Below are 17118 nucleotides of genomic sequence, written 5' to 3'. Positions count from 1 at the left end.
AACCGTTGATCGAGCTTACGTGGTATTAATATGACTAAGCTAGACAAAATGTGTGCAAGTTTATCAAGCTATTAAGCCATTTTATAATTAGGAATATATTACTATAACACATTGGGCGAAGGGGGGCAATAAAATAAAGAGAAGTGATTTTTAACCAGTATCATTGAATGGTAAAAACAACAGCTACCCTACAGTGTAATTCCACAAGTGGGGTCTAGAGAAGATATCGTATATTGTGTACGGAACCCTTGCCGCTACCTTGTGAAGATAGAGAAGTTGCTTCCGATACACCCTCAGTAAAGCATAATAATAGCAACAACAAACACCATGGTAACTTAAACAAAGGAAACAACCGATAATAATAATATTGAAAAACTAGTCGACGCTCGACTACATATTGGATAATACTTTACCATTAAACACAATAACAATAGGATTATTAAGTATCTGTATTTTTTTTTTTGTAGTAAAGTAATAAATACCAATATTATGTTCTATGTTGCTTAAAAACATCTGATCACTCTACTAAGAACCAAAATGTTCAAAACTATGATGAACCAACATATTATGTTATGTATATATATAGAACGAAAGAATGGTCTCTCCTCTCTTCATCTGTAAGATATAAAACAAACCTGTCGTCTTCACTCCAAGCCAAATCTAACAAGGTAATGACCCTAATATCCAGGGTTTTTTGGAGGCTTCAGATGGGAGAAGAAGCCAATGTTTCCTAGGAAGAACAGAGCAATGACGACTGCGCAAGAAAGAAATAACCAAAGCCACTGCTGCCATTTCCTTTTACCTTTGATGCGAGGCGGGGGAGGAATGGATTTAGTCTTCATTTGTTTTGTATATTGAGACGATTTCTGTTTTCTCCTAGTGATTGTTTGAGGATTCTCAGTAGCCTCAGGATCCTTGACAGTTTCTCTTAGGCTGGTGGAAATCAAAGCAGTTTCACCATCATTAGTTTCGTTCTGTGTTTCACCTACAGAGCCCTTCTTCCTTTCCCTTTTCCGCAGTTTTTTCTCCTTCTCCTGTATTAAACAAGATATGATTTTAAAACTTTGTGCATATAAAACCATAATTTATTGAGAGAACCCAATCTGCTTTGAAAGAGCTGAAGATTTACCTTCAGTCTCTGTTCTTCTTCCTTCTGGGCTCGCATTTCAGCTCTCAGTTGGGCCTTCTCTGCATTGCGTTTTTTCCTTTCTAATGCCTCCTTAGCCTTTGCGATCTCCTCCAACCGCCGCTGCTCTTTCAACCTGGCTTCTTCCTCAAGTTTCCTCAGTTCCTCCTCCTTTCTAGCAGCCTCTTGCTCCTCAGCAGTTTGCAGAGGCTCAGCCTCTTTTGGCTCATCAACTGTATTCTCTCTTTCAATTGGTTTGCGAGCCTCTTTTGTTTTCTCAACCTGTTTCATCCCTTCCGCTGCTGGCAGAACAACATTGTCATCCTTAATTTCATCCTTAAGAACTACTACTTGTTTTACTTGCTGAGAGATTGGACGTTGTGACACACTATTGACTTTATCTACACTAGTTACCATCCTATTAAATCTTTCCACCCGGTAACTGGGAAGAACAGCTGGCTCCTCATCAGGACCAAGTGAACGACCATCCAAGGTCCCAAATCTCCTTACTGTACTCCTTGTATTACACCTGATGTAATCCTTTCTGAACTCATCATTCTTGTTCCAAAGATCCATGTACCTTTCAACCTGACAGAGAGTAAAAATTAGACACAAGCAAGCATGAAATTTCTCTGGAAGACATCGAAGAGTGAAGTTGCTGACCAACCTGATTCACACAGAGATGATTAAGCGTCTCCATTTCTCTCTTTCGTGCATGATCACTAGCCAAAGTCGCTTCATCCTTGTATGTCCGGAAATGAATATTCTGCATGTTCAGGCATTATGAGATCCAGTAGAATTTTCTCAGTCAAACATAATTTATGGTTTAAAGTTGAACAGTTAATTAACCAGCCTCCAGAATTACGCAACCATAGAAAATAAAATAAAATTAACGACAGGACTAGAGACTTTTACTAACCAACAAAATTACATGTAAAAGAAAGAAAGAAATTCAGAAGTCTGCCAGCTTCAAGCATTTGTAAGAGTACAGACTAACCCAGTGTACAAATAATTTGGGAAGGAAAAATGTTTGAGACTGTATCGTGAAGTAAAAACTGTAGAAAGAAATTTTTCTATCAATAGAGGGAAGGAGAGCGAGTAAGGAATCTTCAAAAGGAGAACAGACTATAACAGATTAAGGTTCAATACTCTGATGTGATTACAAACCTTCTCATACAGTCCCTTTTTTAAATTCCGCAATTCTTCATATGCTTCTTGGCGAATATCATCTGCCGCTTTAAACTGTGCTTGCAATTCTTTGAGCTTTCGACTCTCATCTTCAAATTTTCGGCTAGCTGCCATCGCAATTGTTTCAGCTTTTGAGACCTTGACTTTGAGGCAATCAAGCTCTTTCTTCAAGGCCTGCACACATTTGGCTCCAGGTTAAGGAAAATTAGAAGGAAAAGAAAATCATAACACATAGTATCAAAAAGTGACAGCATGTTCCAATAGGTGCTGCTGCCGAGCATTCATAATTACTCTTCAATGAACAATGTTAATGACACCAGTTGATAACAATCAATTATAATTATGATAAGCAGTAGAAGGTAATATTCAGAGGAATATTAAAGCATCTTAGTGGGCCCACCCTCAATCGCTCTTCATTTACTTCTCTCTCATCCAGAGACTTCTGCACTTCTTCCTGGCTGCCAATGTTAGAGGAAAGCTGTCCACGAAGCTGCTTCAGTTGCTTGATTTCACGAATTAGAAGCTTTTCCTCCTTTAGAGGTACAGTTTCATGTCCAATGATGTGCTCCATATTACAAATCTGCAGGTCATAGATCAGGCAACATAAAAACAAATTCATAAAACGAAACAAAACACTCCAGTTGCTGATTAGAATTTTTTCCAGAAGAGAAGCGAGACATTGTCACAAATCCATACCCTATTATCAATCTCAGTAACGGCAACTGCATTCTTCGCCTTATCAATTATATCTTGAAGTGTCGAGATATCTGCACGCTTTGTCCTGACTTGCTTTCTAGCATCTCTCTCTTGAGCTTTGGCAGCTTCAAATTCAGCACCATGGGTTTGGCAATTGGCCTACTCATTGAAAAAACATTTCCTACTAAGGTTTATGAAGAAAGCCACAATAAAGAGATTAAAATATATTGAATCTAGGAGGCATACTCTTTTATTTCTGATTTTTTGTCTAAAGGCATCCCTATGCTGTGTCTTCTCATCAACATTTTGCTCAGCAACTTTGATGCATTCTCGGATTTTTTCATCATCAAATCTTGGCATCCTGATCAAGAAGTAAAATCCCTTTGCTGCTATCTGATTCATATCCTTTACAGCCGCAACATCCACAGAGGAACATTCAGCCGAAGTGGCCAACACTTCGTTAGTGTTTGAAATTTCAGCATTCCCACTCTGTTCACATATTAGTTTGTCATCATTACTCCTGTCTGAACCACCTGTCATTTCTTCAGTGCCTGCGATCTCTATGCTCGTGTTGGCTGACTCTTGATCAATTTCAATTGGGCAAGTCAAAGTCTCATTTTCAAATGTCACAGTATCAAAGCTAGAAACATCTCTACTGCTTGAAGTGTTTCCCGCTTCAGATAACTCTAAATCAGCCAAAGTAGCCTGATCCTGGCTACTTTCACCATTGCAAGACATCCTACAATCAGAGATCATATGAAATTTTCTAACCTTGATAATCAATTGATAAACAACCCATCAGTTAAGAAGATCACACATATTAAAAGAAACATAAGTAAACAAGCAGATAAAAGTAAAACTTATAACTACTGCAATTAACATTAACACTAAAAAGTGAGAAGAAATTGACCTTCATCACTGAAAACTAAAAGGTTGTAACAACAAGGCAGCCAAAAGTACATTGCTAGTCTACCTCAATGTGCTGCTGCAAAATTAAGCACTGAAATCATGACTGACATTGCTGCCACAACCATTTGATAAGTGCTCAGAGCATCAACTATTTCAACCACAAAACTCAGGGGAAAAAACTACAAGCATGAGAAACAGATTTCCTCTCCTGAGAGGAACACTAGTTGAGTAGCTGATGAACATTTTTCACCAAAATCACTAGAACTGCAAAAGTTTTATTTTTACGGAAAACAAATTCTATTTCTATTATTTTTTGAGAAGAGCTGTGAGTTCTATTTTTAATGAAGTAAACTGAAAACTTTTATTCCAGAACCATGCTTGACTCAGAAATTCAATCAATCTAAACTTATACCACACATGGACATAAATTTCTTGTTTAATAAGTACTTAAGAGATAACATTTTTTCGGGTGGACACGGAAAATGGAAAGGGGGTGACAAGAAACAGATTGCCGAAAAATAGTTTCACCAGCCAAACAGGATTAATTAGCTTTCTCAAGGAAATAAATGATTCATCAAACTGTGCAAGTTTTTAGAACAGCAACCATGTCATATTTAGTAATCCAATTAATCTAAACTTCAATTCCCCACCTGGATATAAGTAAGATTAAGTTTCTTAATTGCCAAAACTCATAAAAATGGAAGGTACTGTGAAACCAAAAACATTTGGCTTTCGTTCCAGATAGTTTACTCAGCAAAGGGTGATTATCTTTGCTTTCTGAGGGAAATCCTCTGCTTAGTGTACAGATTGTCAGGTGCTTTTACCTTTCGTCAATACTTATGCTCGGTGATTTTTCAGCATCCACACTTTCATGTATGAATTTGTCATCGCTGGTTTGGTCCGCAACACTAGATTCACCTTCCTTCTTAATGTCAGTTAACTCTATAGCCATATCGGGGACCATTTTACATTCACGAATGGGGTCATTCAAAGTATTTCCACATACAACATCGCAGCACTCATCTTTAATGCTTGAAGCAGAAAAATTTCCAGCTTTGCACAATTCCACATCAGCTAAAACAGACTGATCGATAGAAAATTCAGCATCACTATGCGCCCTAGAAGACAAGAATAACAAACAGCTTACTTAATCGTGTCAATCCAGCAAGGCAAATTCTGATACTACAAAATGACAAAATTACATGCAAAAGCAACAAGATAACATGAAAAACTCACTAATGATTCTATTCCAGGACATAACAAATCCAACAACTCATTAGCATCAACCACCAAATCATCAAAGGAAAATAGAATAGAATAAGATCATAAGACTAAAGAAAACTTCCCTATATAGGAACCTAATTATAAATATAAGTAAAACGTCTAGTGAAAATGAAAAGTGACTAATGGGAGCAAATCCCCTCAGATTAAGAAGTGGAAAATTTACAATATTATTGTGAATACTTGGTTTAATATAAGAACACTATATTGTGGGCGCGCATCAACAAGGACAGTACCTATTTGTCAAAAGATATGATTGCATTAAGAAAGAAGGATTGTAAAAGCTTATAATACAATTAAAGTATATTGAGTTCTCCAAAAGAAAAAGACATTTTTCCACATAAATAGATGAATCAAAAAGCACACACTATAAAATGTTTGAAACTTGAAGGTATATGTATATTTCAGAGAACTTGCATTTGATTGCGGTGCTATTTGCCAACTTTGGTATTGGTAGAGACGATGAACACTATAAATGCAAATAATTCACAGGACTGTATATGGTAATCATTATAAGCCGATCAATAAAAGAACATCCTTGAGACAACTAATATTACACCAGTGATCTATTTGTTTTTCACATTTTGAACAAGAGGAAAGTGATCCACCATTCAATATATCAACCATAATTGCCTGTGTAACCACCCATAATTGTTTTTTAAATATAAATGAAGAATAAAAAAGAATAAGCCATAAACAAATTTCTTCTTCCAACAGGAGCATTTATGAAATAATGTATGAATGATACTTGGCTTGATTAACTAGAAAAAAAAGGTTTATATCTAAATCATGAAGATTCCAGCTAACATATGCATCACGCCACCTCATTAATATTCAAAACTACTGCAGGGACACTCGAGTGAGTGGATATGTTTGAAAATAATCAATTTTATCTTTTTTATCAAATATAAATTGCTAAATAATTTCGAAAACCAATATTTCTTTATTAAAAATAGAAGACATAGGAGATACCCATACGGGTTTCATAACTATATGAATTACTTCTATAACTGATAGGGAACTTAATGGAGCCCTTTTACAAATAATAGCTCTTGGATTTATAGTAGCCACACTTTTTTCTTAGAGGTAACAACAAACAACTAATGATAGAATTCACTTATTTATCTTGACGAGATGGCGTAATAGTTAGTCCAATGGCAAAAGTATCACAATATTCAATAGCTTTTTGGGATTTGGAAAGTGGAGTATGGTAGAAAGACCAATTTAGACCGTGTAATTAAAATTAAAAGTGGAACTTGAGAGTAATTGAAAATTAAAATATACAGAAGAGACCAAGAGATCAACTTAGTTATCCACAAAGATTGAGGTTATTAAAAGTTAAGGCACACAAGAAACAGACATTCCATTTTGAAATTTTCTTATTCAAATCAGAGGAACAGATAAGACAGCAAAAAGAGGAATAACAATATAGATTACACTAGGATAGCCTCTTCTATCTGCACAGATTAGTTTTTATGACAATAGGTTCAAATGAATAGATTTATATCCTTAATTGCTTGAATAATATAGGTTTAGATAGTTCGAAACGTACCCCACATTATCTGAATTTTTGTGTGATTTTTCAGGATCCTCACATTTTTTGTCAAGTATTCCCTTGTTTATACTGTTATCACCACCATTTAATTCACCTTCCAAAATTTCAACTCCACTACCCTCTCTGATCAAGTTAGGTCCCAGCAGTTGGGGGTCATCAGTAGAGCTATTCAAATCTGCATTTTCAGCCCCAACAGTGTCGTTGCTAGACATGTCTTCAGTATTTGAAGCACAATAATTACCCACTTCAGAAATTTTTGAATCAACGGAAGTAGATAGGCCTTGGGAAAACTCAGCATTACAAGACATCCTACATCACAGGAGCAAATAGTCAAAGACTCAACTTTTTTTACTCCAAACAGCTATTTGAAAATGAAGACAATTTTAAACGAGCAGAGTGGATTCTTCTTCAAAGAGCATTAACTAGAACACAATACATTTATCTGCCAATTACACCGGGAATAAGTTGAGAATTCAGAGATTGAATTGCAATCCAAAATTTTGTTTCTTTTCTTGCTCAACTAGGATTGAGGGAAATTTAGAATACCTCAGAGCCTTGGACTATAGTCTATGTGAATTATTCATCACGGATGAGGGATGGCCTCAAGCTTTAATGGTGTGACAATGTGGTAGTATATGCACTTATCACATTAACCTATCTACATATACACACAGGAACAATGCACGCTCACCCTTGATTGTATTCTTCCTTGCAGAAACCATCAAATTCATCAACCCTCACGAGACATCGAACTTTAATGGTGTGACAATGTGGTAGTATATGCACTTCTCTTTTTTGGTTTTGGGCTGTCATGCTTTCTAACTTGCCTTTTTCTACTTCGTTCATGTCTAATTTGACATGTAACAGCCATCATTGAATATACTCATTCACCAATCTGAACCTAATTACTAATTTGCACATCAATCATATATACATACCATATTTATACGTGCATTAAAGACTTTACGTTGCATGACTACAGATAAACAACAGATGCAATTTGTTAGTTAATATTTCTCTAATTGCATGAGATGGACTGTTCCGAGCAGAAAAAGGAGGAAAGAATTTACTTACTAGCTTATATACATCAAGTCACCATCGAACCAGAAAGATTTATTCTATAAAGATGTGTCTTTATTTGGTGAGTTTCTTTCCTCAACCATACAGTACAATTGAAGTAAACAAAGTTAATTTTTTAAAATCCATATACTCACCCTTCAGCAGCTGGACTACTGCAGTTGAAACTTTTGTCATTCTCAAAGTCTTCACACATCAAATTGTCATTGCTACTTCTGTCCACATCATTAGATTCACTTCCCACTGCTTTACCAATGATCTCTTGAACCATATCAGCTTGACTTTGACCTTGAGAAATACAGCTATCAGTAGCTTCATTTCCCAATGCAATAGCATCATTGCTAGACATATCTCTGCTGAACGAAGTAAAAGAATTCTCTACTTCAGATAACCTTGCATCAGCCAAAACAGAGGGGCCATGTGAAAGTTCAGCATCACTGGACGTCCTACAGTCATAATACAAACGGATCTTCAGATAGCTATCCAGAAATCTACCAATTAGGTGAAGCATAGATGATCACAAGATGTAAAAGCAGCAAGATAACATATTCCTAACTTCATAACCATTTGATTAGGGCAACCAAAATTAATCAACAGTAGCAGGACCCAACTCTTGGAAGGAGTGCTAGAGTGTAGATAGTGACAAGGAACCAGACTAAAGAAACAGTTTGCCTGCTCCAAGATTTGAACACTGGTTTCCAATGAGCTATTCTAGGTTCATGGTAACATCCTTGGGTGCGTGTCGAAATTCTAGAAGAACTTTGCTTTAGCGAGGAGAACAAAAATTGTCTTCAGGGAAGAGCACTGACTGGAATACTCAATTTAATTTTTTTTGAAACTGAAATACTCAATTTAAATTGAGTTTTTTCAATAACTGCTAACCCATAAAAGCTACATCTACTTGACTCAGTCTAGATCTCACTTTAAGTTAACTTGGATTTCAATCTTTATGTCTAATAACAAGCAGAGATCGTACACATTAAATACAAAGGGAATTAATTTCCTTCCATCCAAAATGTGGTTGAGATATTTTCAGGTTAATTGTCTCATCCTTAACAAAGGGCAGAGTGGAACTTCAGAAGTTAGGAACTCACCCTTCACTAGCTAGACTATCAGAATGCAATCTTCCGGAATCCTCATCTCTTTGGCGCACCGCTTTGTCATCTATATCTTTGTCACCATCAAATTTACTTCCAACTTCTTCATTGCATTTAGTGTCGAAGACTGTGTTGCACACATTTTGAACATCATCATCCAAGCTATTAACGCTCTCCTTTCCAAATGTGACATCATCAATGCTGCAAAGGATTTCACTGCTTGAAGCAGAATTTAGGTTAGAAAATAGAAGAGACATGGGAAAATTCAGCATCACTATGTTTTCCTAGTAAATAGAGTCACTTCTACAGCAGTCGGACAAATTGACGTGAAGCCCTTCAAGTTGGTCAATCAGTTTAATATCTTAACTCAATTTGGAAAAGATAAAAAATCAATGCATTCAGAATATCAAGTTGCTGAACAAACATCAAGTCTATATTTCAAGTGATACTGATCCATATACATTTCTATAATGAAAACAATGCCGCCACTAAATGCAAGATAAGATATAAGTCACATACATCCAATAGCATATGATCGTTAATGAAGAAACATAAATGGGAATGTCGCATATTCATTCTGCCTCCCTGCACACATACGTCTCTAAATAGAAAATGTGATTGAGGATAGAACCATAATTATCTGTCTGCAGACTATGAAACCTCTCACTAAGAAATCAGAAATGAATCAGACAAATATTGTGTTCAAGATAGAGAAGAGAGAATATATGAGTTCTTCATAATAAAACATGAGGACGTAGGTTACAGTTGCATATCTACTAGAATCATGGCAGAGCAAAAAAAAAGTAAAGGTATTGATTTGAACAATGTTCTTTTTAATTGGACTACAGATCTCTCTTTAGCAGCAAAAGGAACAGATGTTTCCTGCTCATATAAATCTGCTCACAACTATACTTATCAACTACATTAAGTCTAATTAAATCACCTACAAAAAAAATCAAGTCTAAGGAAATATTTTTGGTCCATTTGTGTGGGGGAGGGGGCAGATCTGGAGACTGCTTTCACTAAGTCATGCCAAAAGAAGGATAAAGGAGAAATAATAGCATTTAGATTGTTAGGAACACACCCTTTATGAACTGGAGTGCTATCATTCGCCACTTCACCATCCTTTCTATCTTCAGATGTTGAGTTTCCATCAGTCCTTTTGTTTGCGACATCAGATTCACTCTCTATATCTTCAATTTCTTTGATTTCACTTACGATATGGGAAATCTTTTGACCTTGGCTGTCTGCTTTTTCAATGTTTGTGCTCTCTTGGTGTACTAATTCATCATTACTTATTTCCTCTGCACCATTAGACTCAACATCTATTCCAGTGATCTCAGACATAATGTTAATTTTCTCTACACCAATAGACTGACCTTCTAATCCACTGATCTCAGTAACAATGTTGGTAGCCATTGAATTGTTGCCACTAGCCTTTTCAGCATCTGCTCTCTCATCAATTTTACTTGAACCATTAGATTCAGACCTAATTTCTCCAATCTCTGTAAGAGTGCTAGGTGCCCTTTGGCCATTGATCTCTACCTTCTCAGCATCCACACTTCCTTCACATACTAATTTGACATCACAGTTAGAATCACCTCCTATTTCACTGATGCCTTTGATTTTTGTGATCATGTTGGGTGCCGATTGACTGTTACTGTCTTCATTTCCAGCATTCTCACGTTGGTCAGATAGTGACTTGTCTTCACTGCTGTCTGCTTTTTCAGCTTCTGCACTTTCTTCACTTAATCTTTTGTCATCATTGCTTCTGTGAGGGCCACTAGATTCACCTCTCATTTCTTCCATGCCTACTGTCTCAGTAACAGGGTTGATAGCCATTGAATTGTTGATATCCCCCTTTTCATCATCCACACTCTTATCATTTTCACTTGAACCATTAGATTCACCGCTAATTTCTTCAACGGCTTTAATTTCTGTCACAGTGATAGGTTTCCTCTGGCCATCGCTCTCTACCTTTTCAGTATCTGCACTTTCTTCAGTTAATCTTCTGTCATCATTACTTCTGTGAGGACCAGTAGATTCACCTCTCATTCCTTCCATGCCTACCATTGTCTCAGTAACAGGGTCGATATCCATTGAATTGTTGATATCCCCTTTTTCAGCATCCGCGCTCTTGTCATTTTTCCATGAACCATTAGATTCACCCATAATTTCTTCAATGGCTTTAATCTCTGTGCTAGATACCTTTTGCCCATTGCTCTCTACCTTATCAGCATCTGCACTTTCTTCACATATCAAATTAACACCACCATTAAAATCGCCTCCGCTTTCATTCACCCCTTTGATTTCAGCGACCATGCTCAGTGCCCCTTGACCACTGTCAGTGTCTGCATTTTCAGTCTTCACACTTTGGTCACATTGTAACTTGTCTCCACTGCTGCCTGCATTTGCAGCTTCTGCACTTACGTTTCTTAATTTTTCGTCATCATTTCCTTTGTCTGAACCACCGGATTCGCCACTCATTTCTTCAATGCCTGTTATCTCTGAGGCTGGATTATGTTCCATTTGACCCTTATCAGCAGGGCAGGTCAAAATTTCTTTTGTAGACACAAGAGTGCCACTGCTAGATGCAATTTCACATGCAATAGCTGAATTCGCCACTTCGGGCAATTTTTCATCAGTCAAGATGGATGGGCCATTGGAAAACTCCGCATCAACAGACATCCTACAACCACAACAATTATGTTAGGCTTAAATCCTTTTATCCCCCAGAATAAACTATCCCAGATGTAAACCATCGACAAAGTTAAAGATGCAGAAGAGAAAATGAAAGATTATAAATAAAAATAAGTGAGAGAGACTGAATGAGCTAAATAACCAAGGCATTCCCAGGTACTAGAAATGCTCAGATTCATTGACAAAGGTTTCCTTAGGCTTTTTTGGCTGTCTAAATTGATTCACCCAAGTGAAAAATTAAAATTGTATCCTACTAGTTACAATTTCATGATCGAATTCGTAGTGAAATGGATGTTCCTGCAGTGCCAACAACACATGATTTACAAAAAATTAACTCTTTTTCACGCCTAAAACAAATGAAATATTCAAATTAAATGCAAAATTAACCTCTCGCATCAACTTCATAAATCACAGATCATAAGTAAACTGATCTGACATCACAAACAACAACAAAAACAAAAAGAACTAGATAATCAATAAAAACACATCTACTAAACATTCTACTCAGACCATCTCTTGGAGCCTTTTTTTACTGCTAAATTGGCATGTAAATTATATAACTCTTACATGTTGAAGTCGAACTTCAAACCAATGCAATTAACTTAAAATCATATCTTTCAATTTCATGATCAAATTCACAATGGAGTAGCCTTTTCTGCGGCACCCGCAACACATGACTTACCAAAAATTCACTCTTTTTCACACCTATAGCAAATGAAATACTAAAACTAACTCCAATTAAACTCTCGCATCAACTTCACAAAGCATAGATCATACATAAATAGATCTGAGATCACACACAACAACAAAAAAAGAACTACATTTACTAAATCATTCTACTCAGACCATCTCCTAGAACTTCCATTTCCTGCTAAATTGACATCTAAAAATTATATAACTCTTACAAGTCGAAATCGAACTTCGAACCAATGCTATTAACTTAAAATCACATCCTCCAATTCCATGATCGAATTCAGAGTGATTTAGACTTTTCTACCACGCCAGCAACAACATGATTTACCCAAAAATCACTCGTTTTCACGCTTAAAACAAATGAAATGCTAAAATTAAATCCAATTCACCTCTCGCATCAACTTCAAAAAACACAGATCATAACTGAACACACACACACACACGGATCACCAATCTCCACCAGTTCAAACACAAAAAAATACACCGACAACTGAGTAAAACAATGCATGTACCAAATTCAACATCAAAAAACGCGATTTCTGATACATTCACATTCACTTAAACTGACTTAACCTCAGATCGATGTAACGGATCAAAATCTCAACGAAATCACAAAAAAAAAAATCACCTTGAGAGAAATGAAAGCGTCAAGCGGCAATGTTGTCCGGCAGCGACTGTTCTCCGCCGTGTTCCGCCGTATGCGCTTGATCCGATCTGTAACTCACGGTGCGTTGTTGTTGTTGTGATGCATGAATTTGTAGAAGGAAAGAGAATTTGGGAATAATGAATTGTATGTATTCAGTCCCGTTGAGGTTTAACCGTAAAAATAAGTCCAAGTTACAAATCTCCTAAAATGAGAAATTCTGGATCTAAATAGGAACATAGATGCAAGGGCATTTTGGACCTTTTGTATAATATATGTACAATTGATCTAGGTGGGTAGATGTAAGGGTGTTTTCGACTTTTCAGGTACTAAATATTTGTAATTTATCATTTAATCTACGATCATTAAGGGGTTGTTTGGCAGAGTGTAGAAGAGTCTGGATCTAAATAGGAACATACGTGTAGGGGTATTTTTGGCTTTTTTCTTATAATATATGTACAATTGATCTAGGTGGGATAGATGTGAGAGTGTTTTTGATTTTTTGAGTACTAAATTATGTAATAGATCAAATTTGATCTACGATTATTAGGAGGTTGTTTGTCACCTTTATAAGAAAAGTAATAAATAAAGTGTATTAGTACGTTGGAACAAGTAATCCTGAAATTAGTTATGTCGAGACAATGTCTTAACCACTATTTGGTTTGATGTATTAAGGGTGATTATGTTTTTACTCATGTTTATCCATGTATTAATACTATCCGTATTGAATCTGATTATATTTAGATTTGTAACTGGATTTTTTTATAATGGAGTTAAAATGTTCTCTATTAAAGATGACTCAATACTCAAGGCTCGAATTCAATTCATATGATTAAGAATGAAATGGTATTTACTATTTGATCAAAATCTCTATTCGTAGAATTTAAACTATATGCACTTATTGAATAGTCGAAAAGATTTCTCATGTTATTTTAATAATATCAAGTTAGTTAACTATTTTTATCATGCTACCAAGTAGAAGTTTGTTTATTACTCTGATCGATCTTTGTTTCAATTTACGTGACACTTTTTAATTATTATTTTTGCGATTTAAACTATTAAATTTTATCAAGCATTTTATAATGTATTTCTTCGTTATATCAACATGATAAAAATTGCAATGGATAATACTTTTATATAATTTTAAATATTTAAATTTTTTAAGATACTAAATTGATATTTAACTTCAAAAAGTTATTCAAATTAACTCTCGAAGAAAGCAAAAATATACCACATAAATTAAAACGAAAAAATACATAGTGCACCACTTGAACTCTTTTTTCTCCTTTTTTAAGTTTAAAAAAGAAGAAGAAGAATTGGTCTAGGAAAAGGTAAGAAAATATCATCAAATCTTCTAACTTCTAGAAGATAAACTGCTAATTTTAGTTGAAAAGACAAAAATATTCTTCATCCACCTTTGTATATCAATTGTGAATTTTTGTTACAAAGTCAAAAATATTCAAAGATTTACCAAATCTAGAGCATTAATAACCAATGACCAATATAATTTTCTAGAAAATTTGTATAAAAGCATAATTAAAAGCAAGTGTAATAAATTCAAAATCCAGTTTCAATTATCGAAATGTCAATAATACCCCTATTTTAATTAACTTAAGCGATGTACTTGAATCTTTATGTTGGTGGCTCTTTACGTGAGGTAACTTTAGCTTATCGTAGACATGATTTTAGATAAAAAGTTACGATAACACGAACTAATATGAATAATTAGGTAGTTAAGAGTTGTCTCACTTTTTTCTAAGCATACTAATAGTCGTAGTATTACTTAAGGAGTTCTTGTTATTTTGTTTCTGTTACTATCTAATACTTCTTGCACTATTATTATCGTATAATTTTGTTGTAATTGTTCCTTTTTAGTATGTCATGCGTTGTTTAGCATTTTGTCTTGATTTTCTTTATTTCGGTGTTATATCATTTTCTGAACTGCTTTATAGTACTTTTACTTGAGCCGAGAATCCATCGAAAATGATTTTTCTATCTCTCAGGATAGGAATTAGGTTTGCATAATACACTACTCTCCCCAAACCTTATACCCCACTTGTAAAATTATACAAAATATATTATTATTATTATACTATACTTAATTATCCATATGTCGTGTTAAATTTAAATTGATACTCGTTAATTAAAGAGAACACAGTTCTAAAATAGTCCTAATGTAATATCTTTCTTACCTAAAAAAAATAAAAAAAATACATATTTTTATTATTAAAGATTAAATATTCTAAAACATATATTATAACATAACTAGAATCAAAATTCAATAATTTCTTTTTTCCTTTTTCCACTTATGGAAAACTTGCTGGGATAAACTTTAAAAGAAAATGTTATAATTTAGGAGTAAAAAAATGTATTTATTTTGATATCAGATTAATTAACATCAATCATCAAACAAATTAGTATCAATATTATTATTATTTTTGGAAAACATTAAAAGGGGGGAAAAGATCATATATGATTTGATTTTCCTTTTAAAGAAGAAGTGGGAAGCTCTCACTAGCTTCAAATTACTTATTTATAGCATTTTTAAATTTGAAATAGGAGAAAATAATTTCAATATTACTAGGAGCAGATCTAGAAACATGTTTATGTAAAATTAGTAATTTTTATTTATATTTCGTGTGATATATATTTATAAATATTTAGTTGAAAATTTAATTATTATTAAAATTATACTTTTGAACATAAAAATTTATAACCCGCAAATTTTAAATTTGTTTTTATATACTAGTATTTTAATGTTAGTAAATATCAATCGATAAAAAATGATATATGTGGATCCACAATATTTACTTTCTATATGCATAGAGTACAAAAAAAGGTGAAAAATCCAAACAATCATCTATATTATATAATATAACTTATATTTTATCTCCCCTCACTTATACTTTATATTGTATATTTTTATTTTTATTAAATATTATATATATAAGAAATTTCTTCTAAGTAAGAATCCTGTCATAATCAACTAATAATTTGATTTGAAATATGATGGGAATACATCTTTCTAAGAAAGCAAAAAAGGAAACAATTGAAACATCAAACTTCAAATCATCACATGCAAGATATGTTAAACGTTAATCATACTTTTAAATCTTTTCTGAAAATAATACTGTAATATTTATATAAATTTATTTTTGGAAAGAATGATTAAATTAACAACAAATTATGTGATTGAATATATCATTATATTTTAGGCGTGATAATTTTTCACGAATAATTAATGGATCATATTATACAACATGTCAAAAGTTTAACCTTTTAAAAATTAAATTTGTCCAAATTTGAACATCTTGGACTACAAATAAACATACTAATTAGTCAATTTAAATGACATTAGCTGATTTCAAAAGATTGATGGATTCGAATTACATGAATATCCTTAGTTGAAATTGAAGAATACTTAGCAAAAACTAAGATAAATTCCTTTTTAATAATTTCATTTAGTCTTGCGGAAAGGAATGGAAAATTTGTGTTTTAGTTTGAATTTAATACAGTAACAATAATATATTCAATATAATCTTTAAAGTTGTCAAAAAAGGTCGGTCCAAGCCTCGAGCGCCAAGGAATTTGAAGGGCTAGGGTGGACCGACCCTTCATTTGGAAGGCCAGAAAATGCTCAACCTAACCCAACCATAGAAGGACTGAGGGCTGGGACAGGCTAGTCCTCTTTTTTTATCACTTTTTCTTTTCAAACTTATAATTTTATAACATCAAGAAAATGAGAATATTTTCAAATCAAATATGGCGAGCAATGGTGTTGTTTCAATAACAAAAAATCTAGTGTAATTAGCATATATCTAGGATACTAGATATACGAGATACATGTATCTATTATGATGCATTCCAAATACGCGAGCGAGATAAAAGAGTGGCAAGCGAGATGGAGGAAAGCGAGGGCGCGAGATTTGTTTATGTATCCTAGATACATGTGAATCCACTTTGTTAGAGTGTATCTAGAACAAATTAACCTAATTTTGAGTACCAAAATCTGGTAAGATTCATAATATTACAACATAATGTGCATTTAAGTAATTAGCTCATATAATAGAAAGATAATTGTAAGTTGCCCTTAAATAAATAGTTTTGGCCCATGAGCCGACTCCGGTCCAGCCCCAACCAAGCCTCAAGGGCC

At 34.2% G+C, this 17118-nt stretch overlaps 1 protein-coding gene across 2 annotated transcripts; it reads right to left on the bottom strand.

The window, feature by feature from the left end:
• Positions 1-367: 367 nt before the first annotated feature.
• Positions 368-13174, bottom strand: LOC102592539 (uncharacterized). 2 transcript variants are annotated; one of them, XM_015307287.1, is made up of 14 exons: positions 12951-13174; positions 10309-11618; positions 10014-10233; positions 8927-9145; positions 7970-8278; positions 6753-7064; positions 4744-5037; positions 3257-3749; positions 3011-3169; positions 2715-2894; positions 2294-2488; positions 1794-1892; positions 1130-1714; positions 368-1034 (listed from the first exon to the last, which is right to left on the bottom strand). In XM_015307287.1, the coding sequence occupies exons 2-14, from the start codon at positions 11615-11617 to the stop codon at positions 678-680; spliced, it is 4731 nt and encodes a 1576-aa protein (XP_015162773.1). In that variant the 5' UTR covers position 11618; positions 12951-13174; the 3' UTR covers positions 368-677. The 2 variants fall into 2 exon arrangements, with proteins under 2 accessions (XP_015162773.1, XP_006344179.1); XM_006344117.2 differs by having other exon boundaries at positions 10014-11618.
• Between the last annotated feature and the right edge of the window lie 3944 nt (positions 13175-17118).

The sequence above is a fragment of the Solanum tuberosum genome, unplaced genomic scaffold (assembly GCF_000226075.1).
Source record: "Solanum tuberosum cultivar DM 1-3 516 R44 unplaced genomic scaffold, SolTub_3.0 scf00051, whole genome shotgun sequence".
Taxonomy (NCBI): domain Eukaryota; kingdom Viridiplantae; phylum Streptophyta; class Magnoliopsida; order Solanales; family Solanaceae; genus Solanum; species Solanum tuberosum.
Note: the sequence above shows the minus strand (reverse complement) of the source record. Positions and strands in the feature narration are given on the sequence as shown.

What these genes read in the sequence shown, in the direction of transcription:
- LOC102592539 (XM_006344117.2), bottom strand. Translation starts at nt 11,617, where the DNA reads ATGTCTGTTGATGCGGAGTTTTCCAATGGCCCATCCATCTTGACTGAT. An exon ending in AGCACTCCAGTTCATAAAGG is followed by an intron (nt 9,146 to 10,013) that starts GTGTGTTCCTAA and finishes TGCTTCAAGCAG; the next exon opens with TGAAATCCTTTGCAGCATTG. An exon ending in GATAGTCTAGCTAGTGAAGG is followed by an intron (nt 8,279 to 8,926) that starts GTGAGTTCCTAA and finishes TTATGACTGTAG; the next exon opens with GACGTCCAGTGATGCTGAAC.